This window comes from Capricornis sumatraensis, chromosome 2 (genome assembly GCF_032405125.1).
Source record: "Capricornis sumatraensis isolate serow.1 chromosome 2, serow.2, whole genome shotgun sequence".
Classification (NCBI taxonomy): Eukaryota; Metazoa; Chordata; class Mammalia; order Artiodactyla; family Bovidae; genus Capricornis; species Capricornis sumatraensis.
In genome coordinates, this window is record NC_091070.1 from 179,086,254 (window position 1) to 179,104,645 (window position 18,392).

The 18,392-nt window shown below is 40.3% G+C and overlaps 1 protein-coding gene across 1 annotated transcript in view; it reads right to left on the reverse strand.

Annotated features, from left to right (window-relative positions):
* Nucleotides 1-15,040, reverse strand: part of DYNLT5 (dynein light chain Tctex-type family member 5) — a 29,221-nt gene extending 14,181 nt beyond the window's left edge. Inside the window, exon 1 of the mRNA XM_068963105.1 lies at nucleotides 14,922-15,040. Coding sequence (XP_068819206.1) covers nucleotides 14,922-15,040 — 119 coding nt within the window. The remainder of the gene's footprint in view (nucleotides 1-14,921) is intronic.
* Nucleotides 15,041-18,392: the final 3,352 nt, after the last annotated feature.

The following is an 18,392-nucleotide window of genomic DNA, read 5'->3' on the forward strand; positions in this document are numbered from 1 at the left end:
CAGTACTGTATACACAGCACAACAAATTTACTGTGTATATTTCACAGTGTTACAAGTGGATGAATTTCAGTTGTCTATGACCAGGCCTTCCCTAGTTTATAATAATAATCTTTTTAGATACATGATCTCACCACAAATGGAATGCTGTAGTTGATTTTTTTTAATTTGAAAAATGTTTTTGCTGTCTATGTATTTCATGAGTGTGTGGCATTTATGGAGGAAAAGGATTTCAACTGGCAAAATGTATCCACGAGAGTTGTAAAGTTTTAGGAAAGAAGGTAGGTTTTAGTAAAATCAGGAAAACTGAAAGTCTGAAGTAAGCTGCTGGTGAAAACACTGAAGAAATCAACTAATATTATTCTAGAGAAAAGAGTAACAATTTGTAATCAATGTAAATGTCAGTTAATACTTTGAATCACATATACTATTGCTCAGAAGAGACTTGGAATTAGCCTGGATGTGGAAACAGCTGCATGAAATTTGTCCACAATAACAAAAGTAATCCTCCTATATTGTATACATGTGTGTGTGCTCGGTAGCTGAGTCATGTCTGACTCTTTATGATGCTATGGATTGTAGGCTCCCCCGTCCATGGGATTTTCCTGGCAAGAATACTGGAGCCAGTTGCTATTTCCTCCTCCAGAGGATCTGCCCTACCCAGGGGTTGAACCCGCGTTACTTAAGTCTCCTGCACGGTAGGCAGATTTTTCACTGCTGAGCCACCAGGGAAGTCCATATTGTATATAACCCTCCTGTATTGTAACTGATTGACGTTGGAAACGTCCCACGCCAACCCAAGAGCCTGTGTTCTGATTATGCAGAAAAGAGCCCCACACAAAATAGCTAAGGAGTTAGAATGTTTATATTTTTCATGAAATTCAGCTTTCCTGAAGACATCTTACACATTTGCATGCTGACCATTCCTTGAATTAAACAGAATACAAGGCATGTCCTATTTTTATGATGGTTGGAGATAGAAAAATACTGTCAATTAAATCTCACCAGCTATAATACCATCTAATTATTATTATTATTTTTTTAATTTTTTAGCAGAGAATTTTATTTTATTTATTTATTTTTTAAATCTTTAATTCTTACATGTGTTCCCAAACATGAAACCCCCTCCCACCTCCCTCCCCATAACATCTCTGTGGGTCACCCCATGCACCAGTCCCAAGCATGCTGTATCCTGCGTCAGACATAGACTGGCAATTCAATTCTTACATGATAGTATACATGATAGAATGCCATTCTCCCAAATCATCCCACCCTCTCCCTTTCCCTCTGAGTCCAAAAGTCCGTTATACACAGCTGTGTCTTTTTTCCTGTCTTGCATACAGGGTCGTCATTGCCATCTTTCTAAATTCCATATATATGTGTTAGTATACTGTATTGGTGTTTTTCTTTCTGGCTTACTTCACTCTGTATAATCGGCTCCAGTTTCATCCATCTCATCAGAACTGATTCAAATGAATTCTTTTTAATGGCTGAGTAATACTCCATTGTGTACATGTACCAAAGCTTTCTTATCCATTCATCTGCTGATGGACATCTAGGTTGTTTCCATGTCCTGGCTATTATAAACAGTGCTGCGATGAACATTGGGGTACATGTGTCTCTTTCCATTCTGGTTTCCTCGGTGTGTATGCCCAGCAGCAACATATTAAAAAGATCATACACCATGACCAAGTGGGCTTTATCCCAGGGATGCAAGGATTCTTCAATATCCGCAAATCAATCAATGTAATTCACCACATTAACAAATTGAAAAATAAAAGCCATATGATTATCTCAATAGATGCAGAGAAGGCCTTTGACAAAATTCAACATCCATTTATGATAAAAACTCTCCAGAAAGCAGGAATAGAAGGAACATACCTCAACATAATAAAAGCTATATATGACAAACCCACAGCAAACATTATCCTCAATGGTGAAAAATTGAAAGCATTTCCCCTAAAGTCAGGAACAAGACAAGGGTGTCCACTTTCACCGTTACTATTCAACATAGTTCTGGAAGTTTTGGCCACAGCAATCAGAGCAGAAAAAGAAATAAAAGGAATCCAAATTGGAAAAGAAGAAGTAAAACTCTCACTGTTTGCAGATGACATGATCCTCTACATGGAAAACCCTAAAGACTCCACCAGAAAATTACTAGAGCTCATCAGTGAATATAGTAAAGTTGCAGGATATAAAATCAACACACAGAAATCCCTTGCATTCATATACACTAATAATGAGAAAGTAGAAAAAGAAATTAAGGAAACAATTCCATTCACCATTGCAACGAAAAGAATAAAATACTTAGGAATATATCTACCCAAAGAAACTAAAGACCTATATATAGAAAACTATAAAACACTGATGAAAGAAATCAAAGAGGACACTAATAGATGGAGAAATATACCATGTTCATGGATCAGAAGAATCAATATAGTGAAAATGAGTATACTACCCAAAGCAATTTACAAATTCAATGCAATCCCAATCAAGCTACCAGCCATATTTTTCACAGAACTAGAACAAATAATTTCAAGATTTGTATGGAAATACAAAAAACCTCGAATAGCCAAAGCAATCTTGAGAAAGAAGAATGGAACTGGAGGAATCAACTTGCCTGACTTCAGGCTCTACTACAAAGCCACAGTCATCAAAACAGTATGGTACTGGCACAAAGACAGACATATAGATCAATGGAACAAAATAGAAAGCCCAGAGATAAATCCACACACATATGGACACCTTATCTTTGACAAAGGAGGCAAGAATATACAATGGAGTAAAGACAATCTCTTTAACAAGTGGTGCTGGGAAAACTGGTCAACCACTTGTAAAAGAATGAAACTAGATCACTTTCTAACACCGCACACAAAAATAAACTCAAAATGGATTAAAGATCTAAATGTAAGACCAGAAACTATAAAACTCCTAGAGGAGAACATAGGCAAAACACTCTCAGACATAAATCACAGCAGGATCCTCTATGATCCACCTCCCAGAATTCTGGAAATAAAAGCAAAAATAAACAAATGGGATCTAATTAAAATTAAAAGCTTCTGCACAACAAAGGAAAATATACGCAAGGTGAAAAGACAGCCTTCTGAATGGGAGAAAATAATAGCAAATGAAGCAACTGACAAACAACTAATCTCAAAAATATACAAGCAACTTATGCAGCTCAATTCCAGAAAAATAAACGACCCAATCAAAAAATGGGCCAAAGAACTAAATAGACATTTCTCCAAAGAAGACATACGGATGGCTAACAAACACATGAAAAGATGCTCAACATCACTCATTATCAGAGAAATGCAAATCAAAACCACAATGAGGTACCACTTCACACCAGTCAGAATGGCTGCGATCCAAAAATCTGCAAGCAATAAATGCTGGAGAGGGTGTGGAGAAAAGGGAACCCTCCTACACTGTTGGTGGGAATGCAAACTAGTACAGCCACTATGGAGAACAGTGTGGAGATTCCTTAATTATTATTAAGAATTCATTTCCAGCTGTTTCTACTGACATTAAATGTTTTGAAGCTGTAGTGAGATATAATATTTGAATAGATAGCTCAGCCTTGTAGTTATTAGTTTAGTAGTTTGAGAAGGTCAGACGATCATCTCTATCTTCAGTTTGTAACTGTGAAATATTTTGAATGGTATCATAGCATGAGCCTCTTTTTAAAAAATTTGTTATTAAAGTCATGTGCTGCCTCCCAGTGGAGATATTTCAGAGTGCACAGAGAACAAGAAGGCTTCAGGGTATAAACGTGTACATTTTATTTTTCTTCATTTTTTCAACAGATATTTATTGCCCATAACATGGCAGGCAAAGTGAGCAGTACTGGTAAAATTTAAAAAAAAATGAGAATCCCTGTGCTAGAGAAACAAGATGTAGAAAATAAAATATGCATTGAAACTCACTTGGGAACTTTCTACCTCAAACGTCTATTGATATTTTTATGAATGTTATGCTTAAGATCAAAAGCATAACAACTCTTCCCCCATCAGTGGAAGGTACAAGTTGTCTGTTAAGGTGATTTAGTTGTGTGGCTATTTAGTTTGTAGCAAGGTTGCCAGTACTTTGGCCACCTGATACTTTGGCCACTTCTCATTAGAGAAGACCCTGATGCTGAGAAAGATTGAAGGCAGGAGAAGGGACGACAGAGGACGAGATGGTTGGATGGCATCACTGACTCAATGGAAATGAGTTTGAGCAAACTCAGGGAGATAGTGAAGGACAGGGAAGCCTGGCATGCTATAGTCCATGGGGTCGCAGAGTTGGACATGACTTAACGTCAGACTGAACAAAAGCAGAGGTGGCCAGACTTTTATATAGTTTTGAGATATTTTATTCACATTATTGGTCCTGCCTTATAAGAGAAATGTTATAATGGAGACAAAAGTCAAGAAATATTTCCAAAAATGAAAGAGGAGATAAAATGCCATGGTATGTGTTCCTGAGGGATACATATTTTAGGAGGAGGGGTGATTTTGAAGGACAAAGAATGAACCATGCAACCTGTGAAAATTCTAGCTCTGGAGTGATTGATCCAGGAAAGGTGACTGACAAAGTAGAACAATTTTGAGTGGGTGAATAGAAAGTCAGAGTTAGTGTCTGAAGCTCACTGATGAATCCCTTCATCCAAGAGAAGGTGAGGTTAAGGTCAGGAGCAGCTGATGAAACTTGTGATGCAGCTCCTGGATGAATGCACAGTTTATAGTTCAAAGTCGCATTACCCTTGGCAATCATCAGAGAGGTGTGGCTGAGAGCATGGGTGCCATGGAAATCATCAAGGCGTGTCATCTAACCCAACAAATGTTCAATACAATGTTCTTCTTTTTCTTTTTTAAATAGGGGAACAATGGAAGGTTTCAGCAAGAAAGTAACATACACCTTGTTTTTAAATTTTGAACAATTTTTTTTTTTTTTGCTCTAAATGTATCTTATGTCTGCAAGATGAAAGCTCTCTGTCACTGTGGATTTAACGCATACACGGACCTGTGAACCTAACCCATTTGTGTTCAGGAACTCGTGGTGGTGGTGGTTTAGTCACTAAGTCGTGTCCAACTCTCGCGACCCCATGGACTGTAGCCTCCTAGGTTCCTCTGTCCATGGGATTCTCTAGGTAAGAATATTGGAGTGGATTGCCATTTCCTTCTCCAGGGGATCTTCCCAACCCAGGATTTAACCCGGGTCTCCTGCATTGCAGGCAGATTCTTTACCAACTGAGCTATGAGGGAATAATACAATAATTATTCATTCTACCATCAAAAAATATTTATTAAGTGATGGCTATGTGCCAGGTACCATTCTAGGTCCTTGGGATGCAGAAGAAAAAAAAAACCATAAACAAAACAAATAACAATCAAACTAAGATCTCTACCCTTATGGGACCTAGTGAGAAGAGACGGAAAGAATATAATAAAATACTAAACAAGTAGTTTAGTTGCTAAATCATATCCAACTCTTTTGAACCCCATGGACGATAGCCTTCCAGGCTCCTCTGTCTATGGGGTTTCCCAGGCAAGAATAGTGGAGGGAGTTGCCATTTCCTTTTCCAGGGGATCTTCCTAACCCAGGGATCAAACCCATGTCTCCTGCAATGGCAGGCAGATTCTTTACCACTGAGCCAGCAGGGAAGCCCATACACTGTGTTAGAAGATGATAAATGCTACACGGAAAAGGAGATCTTTGTTAAGGGAGGTTGGAAGCGGATGGGAGAGAGGTGGTTGTGTTTTATTTTAAACAGAATGATCAAGATAGATCTCCCTGAGCCAAGAGTTGAAGGAGGTGAGGAAATGAGCCATGTGGATGTTGGAGGGAAGGGTATGTCGGGGGAGGGAAAAGCACAAGCACAGACTTTGAGGCAGAAGGCTGCCTGGTATTTCTGAAGAAGTGCATACAGGCCAGAATAGCTGGCGAGGACGGAGCAAGCAGGAGGGTGGAAGGATGGGGTTACCAGCGAGTCAGGTAGCTGAACCATGTAGAGTTTTGTGGGCCATCTTAAAATCTTGGCTTTTACTCTGATAAAGTGGGAGCCTTTGTAGAGTTTTGAGCAGAGTAATAGCAAAATCTACTTTGTATTTTACAATAACTCCAAACTCTCTGTCGAGAACAGGCTGGCACGTGTAAACACAGGGATTCCAGTTAGAAAGCTTTTATGGTAATCTAGGCTAGAGATGCGGAGAAGGCAATGGCACCCCACTCCAGTACTCTTGCCTGGAAAATTCCATGGACGGAGGAGCCAGGTAGGCTGTGGTCCATGGGGTCTCGAAGAGATGGACACGACTGAGCGACTTCACTTTCACTTTTCACTTTCATGCATTGGAGAAGGAAATGGCAACCCACTCCAGTGTTCTTGCCTGGAGAAGCCCAGGGACGGGGGAGCCTGGTGGGCTGCCATCTATGGGGTCGCACAGAGTCGGGACATGACTAAAGCGACTTAGCAGCAGCAGCAGCAGCAGGCGGCTAGAGACGGCAGTGCCTGCTATGAATGAAACTGTCTCTTTGAAATTCATAGGTTGAAGCCTTAACACCCCCATGTGAGTGTATTGGAGATAGGGCCTTTAAGGAGGTGATGAAGGTTAAATGAAGCCTTAAAGGTGAAGCCCTACACTGACAGAACCTGGGACCTCGCATAAGAGGAAGATATAGCAGGGTTCTCTCCTCCATGCAAAGACACAGTGAAAAGATGGCCATCTGCAAGTCAGGAAGCTGGCTCTCACCAGAACCTAACCCAGCTGGCATGTTGATTTCAGATTTCCAGCCTCCAATACTGTGTGGCTTACACAACAGAAGTCTGCTGTCTCACAATTCTGGGGGCTAGAAGTTTGAGAATAAGGTGTTGGCTTGATTGGTTCCTTCTGAGAGTCGTGAGAGAAGGATCTGCTCTAGGCCTCTCTCCTTAGATGGTGGATGGCTATCTCCTCCCGGTAACTTATTTCCTTCCAACTCTGTTTGTGTCCAAGTTGCCTTCTCTTATAAGGACACCAGACACATTGGATTAGAACCCACCCTAATGAACACATTTAAACTTAATTACCTCTTTAAAGACCCTGTTTCCAACTAAGATCACACTCGGAGGTTTGAGGACTGGGACTTCAACATATGAGTTTGGCAGGAGTAGTTGGGTATACAATTTAGCCCACAACGAATACAAATACTTTCACGAGATCTCCAAGTTCTAGGGTCAGAGAATCACAGATTATTTGCTCTGTTATCTGGGAATTGTGATACTCTGGCCAGTCACTCTACCACACAAAAACCTTAATTTCCTCAATATATAAGGAAAATAGGGAATTTATATCCCTATTTTTTTCTGAATAATGTTAGATTTCTTCTCTGAATGCCTATATAAGCTTTAATTTCCACTAGCCATGCCAACATTTGATATTAGCCTACCTTCTTATATTTTGCCATTCAGATGGATGCAAAATGGTATCTTGTTTCAGTTTGCATTTTTCTCATTCCAAGTGAATTTAAGCAACTCTTCACATTCTGCTTTGCCATTTTGGCTTTGCTTCTGTAAATTGCTATTTATCTCTTTTGATGATTTAAAAAATTGTTTTCCTGTTTTTTTAAATTGTTAATATGCATAAATTTATAAATATACATCTTTTACTGGCCTATAAACTGTGTCTATTGTATTATTTTTTGAAGAGAAATGCTAAATTTTAATATAATTGTATTTATATATATATATATATATATATATTTTTTTTTTTTTTTTGCTCCATGGTTTTACTTTTTCACTTTGGGAACTTTTTTAAGAAATTTTTCCTTCCCAAAGAACACAAGATATATTATACTTTTTTTTCTATTAGCTTTATAGCTTTCCACATTTCAGACTTCCACCTAGAGTCTACAATTCAATTGGTGTAATAATTGAGCTTCATTTTTTTCCCCTTCATAGAGTAAGCTAGCTTTCTCTCAAAACAATCTATTAAAAACCCAGCATTTCTCCTTGTTCACATACTATGTTTTATATATTCATAGGTCTACTTCTAAAGTTTCTATGTGTTCCATCCATTGATCTATTTGTCTATTCTTACACCTGTTTGTTTATTCCTACATTTATTATTTTTACTTACCACAGCTTTGTGGTATATCTTAATATCTGATACAGCAAATTCCTCTTCTATGTTCATTCTTCAAAGTTAACTTAGTTACTCAGAATTCTTTCCTTATTTATAAAATTTAGAAATACTTTATTGAGCTTCTCAAAAAGTACAAATGGTTTTGATTGAGATATATTGCATTTGTCAATTAATTTGAGAACTACTGATATGTTTTGGTGTTAAGCAGCTTCACCAATGAATTATTTCTGCAGCAATTTGTATCTTCCTTAATGGGAATGCTTTTACCTGGAATCACATTCCCAGGACAGTTTTGACAAAGATATCAATGCAGGGTTTTGCAAAAGATGTTCCATATGGGACTGTATATCTTGGCAGGGAGTGAAAGCCAGTCTGGGTGTTCATCCCTAGGGAAATGTGTAAGAACACATGCGATGGAAATATAAAGGACCACTGTGCAGCATTAAGGAGCAAAGAGCTAGACATCCACAGTGACGTGGGTAAATATGAAAAATAAAAATGTCGAATGAGGTACGAGACTGAGAAAACAAAATGAGATTTATAGCACAATACCATCCATGTCTTTGTTAAGTACTTGTTCTGTAGTGTTTTATGAGACTCAGTCCCAGGGGGTGCTAGTGGTAAAGAACTCGTCTGCCAATGCAGGAGACAAAAAGATGCAGGCTTGATTAATGGGTCGGGAAGATCCCCTGGAGAAGCAAATGGCAACCCACTCCAGTGTTCTTGCCTGGAAAATCCCATGGGCATGGGAGCCTAGTGGGGTTCAGTACATAGGGTCATAAAGAGTGGGACACAACTGAAGTGAATTTGCACACAGCACTGGTGAAGTCACAAAGGGAGTCAGAGAAGGGGTTCATAAAAATATAGTTTATTATATTCACAGGTCCTAGACAGGGGAGACATGACCTGCCACGCAAGACCATGTGGAAAAACACTACAGGATCAGTGAGCAGAAGACAGGATTGGGGTTCCCCAGGGAAAGGCAAAGTTGTGCAGGGGAAACAGTGCAGGACTGGCTAGTCTGAATGATTTCAGTGAGCTCTAAGCTATAGGAGAGGCCCCTCCTTGCCTGGTACTTGGCGTTGGGATTATTGCATGGATGTGCTTGCTCAGTTGTGTCAACTCTTTGTGATCCCATGAATCGTAGCCCGTGAGGCTCCTCTGTCCATGGGATTTTCCAGACAGGAATACTGGAGTGGGTTGCCATTCCCTTCTTCAGGAGATCTTCCTGACCCAGGGATCAAATTTGTGTCTTCTGAATTGCAGACAGATTCTTTACCCGCATAGCCATTGGGAAAGCCCCTACTGATTAGTAAACTGACTCCTGGGTTGTGCTAGGGACCAGAGAGAAGAGGTCAAGCTCTAGACTGGTTAATCTGCATATCAAAGGCACACTCTTTGTTGATAACTTGACTATTTTAAATTATCGACTAGACTGGTAAGGGGTAGGGGAGTTGGGGTATGGATGTCTCATCTCTTGAACCATGAAATTCCTGATGTTCAAGCTGGTTTTAGAAAAGGCAAAGGAGCCAGAGATCAAATTGCCAACATTTACTGGATCATCGAAAAAGCAAGAGAGTTCCAGAAAAACATCTATTTCTGCTTTATTGACTATGCCAAAGCCTTTGACTGTGTGGATCACAATAAACCATGGAAAATTCTGAAAGAGATGGGAATACCAGACCACCTGACCTGCCTCTTGAGAAACCTATATGCAGGTGAGGAAGCAACAGTTAGAACTGGACACGGAACAACAGACTGATTCCAAATAGGAAAAGGAGTATGTCAAGGCTGTATACGGTCACCCTGCTTATTTAATTTATACGCAGAGTACATCATGAGAAATGCTGGGCTGGAAGAAGCACAACGTGGAATCAAGATTGCCGGGAAAAATATCAATAACTTCAGATATGTAGATGACACCACCCTTATGGCAGAAAGTGAAGAGGAACTAAAAAGCCTCTTGATGAAAGTGAAAGAGGAGAGTGAAAAAGTTAGCTTAAAGCTCAACATTCAGAAAACGAAGATCATGGCATCCGGTCCCATCACTTCATGGGAAATAGATGGGGAAACAGTGGAAACAGTGTCAGACTTCATTTTTCTGGGCTCCATAATCACTGCAGATGGTGACTGCAGCCATGAAATTAAAAGACGCTTACTCCTTGCAAGGAAAGTTATGACCAACTTAGACAGCATATTCAAAAGCAGAGACATTACTTTGCTGACTAAGGTCCATCTAGTCAAGGCTATGGTTTTTCCAGTGGTCATGTATGGATGTGAGCGTTGGATTGTGAAGAAAGCTGAGCGCCGAAGAATTGATGCTTTTGAACTGTGGTGTTGAAGAAGACTCTTGAGAGTCCCTTGGACTGCAAGGAGAGCCAACCAGTCCATCCTAAAGGAAATCAATCCTGGGTGTTCATTGCAAGGACTGATGCTAAAGCTGAAACTCCAATACTTTGGCCACCTCATGCGAAGAGCTGACTCATTGGAAAAGACTCTGACGCTGGGAGGGATTGGGGGCAGGAGGAGAAGGGGACGACAGAGGATGAGATGGCTGGATGGCATCACTGACTTGATGGACATGAGTCTGAGTGAACTCCAGGAGTTGGTGATGGACAGGGAGGCCTGATGTGCTGCGATTCATGGGGTCGCAAAGAGTCAGACACAACTGAGCAACTGAACTGTCTCATCTCTCCCTAGCCAGAAAAGTTTTCTAAGATGTCAAATGTCATAATACACAGAAAAACTTAAAATATACAGTATAATATTTAAACGTAGAGTCTTGTGGTATGGGGCTTCCCAGGTGGAGCTAGTGGTAAAGAATCTGCTTGCTAATGCAGGAGACATGAGAGATGAGGGTTTGATCCCTGGGTCAGGAGGATCCCCTGGAGGAGGACATGGCAATACACTGCAGTATTCTCACCTGGAGAATCCCGTGAACAGAGGAGCCTGGTGGGTTACAGTCCACAGGGTCTCACAAAGTCGGACCCAACTGAGGTGACTTAACACTCAGCACTAGGCTTGTAGCACACTGAGTATTTTGCACATCAGAATGGGTGCTTCTTGGGAGATGAGAGTGGGACTGAAGATGATGAAGAAAAGGGAAAATCAGGCTAACAAGAAACAAGGCATCCCACTCACATTGGCAATGACAACGTGCTATGCAATGCCATGTATTTTCAACTCAATTCTGCTCTTGAGATAAATAAGATAATACATGACATAAATGGGGATAATAAAAACATCTTCTTTACTTAACCAATAGGATTTTTCTGAGATTCATATGGATATTGTATGTGATGTATCTATTGAGCACAACATAATATTAGCTATTGTTGATGTTTAGTGGCTAAGTCATGTCAACCCTTTTGTGACCCCATGGACAGTAGCCCACCGGGCTCCTTTGTCCATGGAATTCCCAGGCAAGAATACTGGAGTGGGTTGTCATTTGCTTCTCCAGGGAGTCTTCTGGACCCAGGGTTTCAAGCCAGGTCTCCTGCATTGGCAGGTAGATTCTTTACTGTCTGAGCCATCAAATTGGAGCCACCAGGGAAGCCCAGTATTAGCTATTATTGTAGTTTAATTTCAGAACATGGCCAACATAGTTTCTCAAGCTTCTCTCTCTTTGGCGAGAAGCTGGGTCTCATCCATATCTTGCTGGGAGCTTTAGTTTGATTAAGATGGCAACTGAACTTATCAGAATGAAGAAACAGGCCAGGCCACATAATTTTTAACTGCACATAGCGACTCAAGTAGTATAGATTGGAATCACAGAATAAATTCATCACATCTAAAATGGTTTGTTCATTGCCTTTCCCACCAGATTATTTATGTGTGATTCACTAACTACTCATTGTTCAAAAAACATTTATTTGAAATAAAGAAATGAATGAAATCTTTTCCATTTTTTGCAGAAAAATGACTACGAGGTGACTTTCAGTTTAAGTGAAAAATGAGCTTCTCCAGAGAATAACCCTACAATTAGTCACCTTTATATACCTAACATTTGGCACAGAGTTGAAGCTTAATAAACCTTGAATAAATGAATAAATGCATGAATATAGAGTGACAACTAGTGTGTTAGATGCCACCAGTGGGTTCAAGCACAAGGATGTGGGATCTATCAAAACTCTGGTTCATGACATAATGTAGTTTTGATTTGAGGCTAGAAACATACTCTTCAGCCTTCAGCCTTAGGCCTGACCTACCAGTTGAACTATTGGCCTCAGAGATAAGCTGGGATATCAAGTCACATGATCCCTGGAAATTAACTTAACCTCAGGCCTCTACTTCCACTTTATGGACACAAGAGCAGTACATCTGTTCAAGTACTCTTTGAAGGCTGCCAAAGCTTGCTTCCAAAAAGAAAGATGTCATTGTAAATACCTACTCTTACCCATGGATGGGAAATAGAAGGTTCTGGTGAATGAGTAGAAGAGTTTCATTAATGCAAGTTACACATAGATAGCCAATTTTGAGAGAATGAGAATTTTTGACTATAAACAAAAGCCCATTTTACCACTTGTTAATTCTATAGCTTTGGAACCTCACACTCTCTAACCATTTATTTCTTCATTTGTAAGAGGAAGATGATAATAGAATCTCTTTCATAGAAAGAGCATCATGCATACTTAGTACTTAGTGGTACTTATATGCATACTTAGTACTTAGCAGCAGCAGCATACTTCTTCTATATACTTCTCAGCATACAGCTGCATGCTTTATACTATTGAAATTAATCTATTCAAAAAACTGTTTTGCTATAACTTTCAAAGGAAAGACATCTGCTTTTCCAAAAACAGCTTCAAAACAATATTGCATTTGATATTCACTGAGCATTCAGAATTTTTCTGTTAGTTGAAGACCTATTTCATGAAGGAGAATCACCCCTACATCTGGTCCCCTACAAGGATGAAGACCATGGAAAATAAGTGGGAGTTAAGGTTGAGAGGCAGCCTCCTGAATGGCCTCTGCATTGCAGGAGTGCTTGGAAGCTGTTCATTTGCCATTTAAGAAATAAAAAGCTCCATTAGAGGATCCAATCTGAATAATTTGTTTGAGAGTCCCAATTTCTAACTTTGAAATATATCCAAATAACAATCACTGAAATGTTTTTGTTAGTAAAAATTTTTTCCTACTGTGTTGCTAAAACTCTTTTCATGTTCTTGTAACCTTTTAATTTATATTTATACTTTATCAATAAAATAATAAAAGTGAAAAGTGAAAGTATTAGCTGCTTAGTCATGTCCAACTCTTTGTGACCCCACGGACTATAGCCTGCCAGGCTCCTCTGTCCATGGGATTCTCCAGACAAGAATACTGGAGGAGGTAGCCATTCCCTTCTCCAGGGGATCTTCCCCATCCAGGGCTTGAACCTGCATCTCCTGCATTGCTGGCAGATTCTTTACCATGATCTTTAATTCTCCAAATTGGGCCATGTTCTGATTCTACATGACTTTCTAATTTGCTCTGAAGAAGTGAATGAAAATTATGCCAGTAGGGATGATAGTTTAGTTTTTGGATAAGAATAGTGTATTTTAAATCACAGCACCAGGATATATGTCAGATTATTATTATAATATTTTCTTCTAAAAAACTGAAATTGATCTAACAAGTATTTTAAAATAATTTTTAAAACTCTTACACAAATGTTAGAAATAGCAATCAAATTAACTTAGGATCAGAAGATCCTATAGAGGTTAATTATTCACCCATCTTTACTTCTAATGTACACTGAGGTTGCTATTCCTTTATACTTCCTATTTGTAAGAGAGAGAAATTGTATAATGCTTGTAATTCACAAAATCCAGAGTTAAAAAGTGGAATTTTGAGTAAGTGCATTAGTACATTCTGAGAGCAGAACAATTTGGTTTCAGAATTTGAATGGAAGTCTCTTCCAGTTCTTCTGGCTTTGTTCCACCAGACACACCAGCTCCTGCTTCACAATCATGGAAATGAATATGCTACATCTTTCAATCCTTTGGAAACTCTTAAGAAGGAAAGTCTATTATATAAATTATTTGACCTTTGCATTGGACAATTTGTTTGGTTTTCTTCTCAAAAGCAGTAAAAAAAAATTCCATGAAAGTATTAAAAATTAATTCATCTTTTTTAGGAGAGCAAATGCAATTTGTAAGCAAAAGACAAAAAATGTATTTACTATCCTTTGATCCACTAATTATACTTTTGGGAAGAAAACAGGCAGAGACTTCTTGCATAGTAACAAATTTTAAAAGTGGAAACAAACAAATGTTCAATAATTGGAAAATGGTTAGCTAACCCAGAATTATAGGCTGACAAAAATATTATGCAACTGTTTAAAAGGATATGGGCAAAGACTATGACAATACATTACAAAATTTGTTTAAAATAATGCTAAATGCATTGTATGTATATATAGAGAGATTATAAAAATGCAAAAGTGATGTATTTATATAATATTGAAGAGTAGAATTCAGGAGACAATGGAAGAAGCAGCCTGTCTAAACGGCATATGACATTCTTTTCAGTAGATGACTTTTTGGGATAGTCTCTGAAATTATAAAAATGCTGCTGTGTCAACTTATCACTTAAATTTTCTTGCTCTTTTTCTCTTTCTTCTTTTTCTTGATGCATAATACAGTGATTCAATATTGCTATACATTTCAAAATGCCATGATATATCTAGTTACTATTCTTTTAAAAAATATGGCCCCTAAAGATGACATAAACCATGTACTTGCATGTTTCTCTCCCTTTTTCTCACTTTTTTTCCTCCTGATAAATATCATGAGCCTTTTTTATTCAATAATTGAGTTTGTTAATGGATACTCAGTTACTCACTCTTTGGTACGCCCATGAGGTTCCTTCCGCCGGAACTCATGACTACTTAGAGAAGACACACTGCCCCTCTTCTTTAGCAAATGAGCGGTTCTGTCTTTAGCGATGTCTGACATCATCATAATCTATGGAGGAAAACTTTTGTAAAATATTGAACAAAAGATCTGAAAATACTTTAGTATAACACGAGACTTATTCTAAATAAAGTACACAGATGCTTTTTTTTTAAACCATTTTTGAATAGGGAAGTGGGGTATCCTTAAGAGTGATATTTAGTATATATTGTTGTTCTGGTCAGTATAACTGGAAAAATAATAACTGATAACTTTTACTTATACAATAGCATATTTAATTCACATAAGAAGATAGTTCAGTTCAGTTGCTCAGTCATGTCCGACTCTTTGCAACTCCATGAATTGCAGCATGCCAGGCCTCCCTGTCCATCACCAACTCCCAGAGTTCACTCAGACTCATGTCCATCGAGTCAGTGATGCCATCCAGCCATCTCATCCTCTGTCGTCCCCTTCTCCTCCTGCCCCCAATCCCTCCCAGCATCAGAGTCTTTTCCAATGATATTATGCTGCAGCAAAAATACTTACCTGCAAAAGACGTTAAAGTTACTGAGAAAAGAGAGCCGTATGTACAAGAAAGATACTATCACACCAGAAAACAACATTTTTATTGCCTCCCTTCAAATTTAATCTCAATGAAACTTGCTAATTAATATTTGTTGTTGAAAAATTAAGATGAACTGCTTCTCCAAAGGGTATTCCCCACAGCCAAGCAACAGTGATTTACTCTCTAAAGAGCAAACAGAACTTTTCACAAAATAATTTATTGGAAAACCGACCTCTTTTCACTAACGCTTGTGAAAAAGCTGGAAGTAGGAATGGACTTTCCAGAACTTGAACTAGAATTCCACTGCCCTATTGTCTACATACACAGACTCATAGATTGTGCCAGGCATTAAATTAGGACAGAAACAATCCCTACCTTCAAAAAGGTGGCAGTTGAAGCGGGTAGAGCTGACAAGAACACAGTCTAGAACCCCAGTGTAATCAACGTCAGGGTAGACAGAGGCAAAGGGTACTGAAGGGTACACAAAAACAGCGGAGGTTCTGTGCGTTAGGAAGAGAGGCAGTGTGGATGTGTGTGATTGTGCACCCGTGAGACTGCGTCAGGTGTGAGCATCTCTGTGTGAGCGTGTGTCTCTGTGGGCATGTGCTTGTGTTTATGAACATGAGTGTGTCCCCATGATGTGAGCCAGTGTGAGCATCTCTTTGTGTGTGCACCTGTGCGTATGATTATCTGTGTACCTGAGCGTGTGTTGCTGTGTCTGTGTGTGCACCTTTGTGTGTGACATGTCTTTGCACTGCATGTGTGTGCGTTTGTGTGTAGGAGTGTGTCTGTGTACATGAGAGTGTCTGAGCATGTGTGTATGTGTGGACAAGACATACTGAGCCTATTTAATAAGAAGGTCATTCAGGTTTCATTCTTAAAGAGACACACACATACCTGAGTCTGTTCACCTTTTTCCAAAGCTGCAGGGCAGGCTAGAATCCAGACCTAGAGGTCCTGAGAGGCAGAGGCTGCTAGTGTCTCCAAGTAGACCTCAGGTAGACTGCTCAGAACTCAAGTTGCTCCACAGCTGGACCCGGCTGGCCAGCTCTGCACTGGGCATCACTCTAAAGCCCAGACACGCAGGCAGGCAGGGAACCAAAGGTCAGGCACGCTTCCAGTTCTGAAAATTGGGGTCACTTTTTTCTAATTTCTTGGAGGGAGGAGGAATAAGGCATGGGAGAGAGAGGTCGTGGACAAGGCAGGCAGGCCATTTCTCAATACTGGGCTCTCTCTCCTTAGTCCCCCGGACCTTCGAACTTGCTTTTTGCCTTGGTCTCTCTGCTACTGCCCAGGCGCTCTGCGGAGAGGACGCACTTACCTAAGGCAGGTCTGGAGCTGGAGTTGCAGGCGCGGCTCAGCCCCGGGGGGCCTCCCAGACCGCAGGCTCCTCCACTGCAGGGCGCCTGGCAAGGCTCCCGCCTCCCAGGCTTCCTCTCTGCCCGCGCACTCCCGCACTCCCACTGGACTCCGCGACTTGTCTCCAAGGTGACCTTCTCAAACAGAGTCCTTGGCCCGCCCCAGGCAGGCATAGTAGTTGCGTGGTCCTCTAAGGACGTAAAGGAGCTCCTCGTCACTGCCCGAGCGGGCTGCCCTGGGCCCGGCTGTGCTGTGGGGGTGGCCGCGAGCTGCAGAGGAGCCGGGTCATTCTATAGCGAGGGGGACATCGGGGACTCAAGAGGCAGCCCTGAGAGCCCTCATCAGCTTCCTTTTGCAGATGTCGAGGACAGGGATGGGAAATGCCGCCGGTTTCTAGGACAGGAAATGCGAGGCACAGAAAGTAAAGCACCCCCATCCCCTCCCCCGACCCCTGACCCCGCAATTCCACCGTGTGATTGATAATAGGAATAATTACATTTGCCAGGTACTGGCAAACAGCTTTAGTTTTACCCAGTCCTCCCAACAACTCTTTCAAGAAAGGGTTGTTATTCCTTTACAGATTTAGAGAATTGAGATTCTGAGATAATAATATACCCAAGACCCCTTGGAACTCACAGGCTTATCTTTCATGCATTATAAACTTTTATACTTTTTTTACACTTTCCTTAACATCATCCTCCCCAGCCCTTAAAGTTTAAAAAGATTTGAAACGGAGACTGTTTGGGGTTGAGGACTTACCTGACACAACCACTGGACCCTTCCCCTTAATAACTATCCCCCCTTATAACCGCAGAACCCCTCCCTCATCACAAGGGGAAAACACCAGACCTTGAAGGGACCCTCACAAAGTGGGCAACCACTGGAGATAGAAATAAGATGGTGCCTTTAAGCACCTAGCCTGGTGCAGGTCCTTTGATGAGTGCCCAGTGCAGCTAGAATTGCCTGTCAATCACAATACATCCAGATAAGGATAGAGCAGGTAACGGTTAGGATAGTATTGGAGAAAGAGCAGTAACATTTTCTGGCCCATCTCATCGCTATTCACAGAAAAATAAGACCAGGAGAGGATTGTGGCTATTCACTATGTAACTGTTGTTGTGGTTGTTCAGTCAGCTCTCTATGACCTTGTTGACTGCAGCAGGCCAGGCTTCCCTGTCCTTCGCTATCTCCTAGAGTTTGCTCAGATTCATGTCCATTGAGTTGGTGATGCTATCTAACCATCTCATCCTCTGCCACCCAATTCTTCATTTGCCTTCGATCTTTGTAATAGGAATTGTTAAGTGACTGGTAAATATTATCTCATTTAATCTGTCCAATGATCCCAGGATAAGGGGTTATTAACTTTATTTAAGGAAATGAAGAATCATTGAGTAACATACTCAAGACTGTAGTTATAGAGCTAGGATTTGTCCAACTCTAAAGCCCTTGCACTGTGCCCCCACTTCTGCCCACCATGCCCACCCTAAATATGCAATA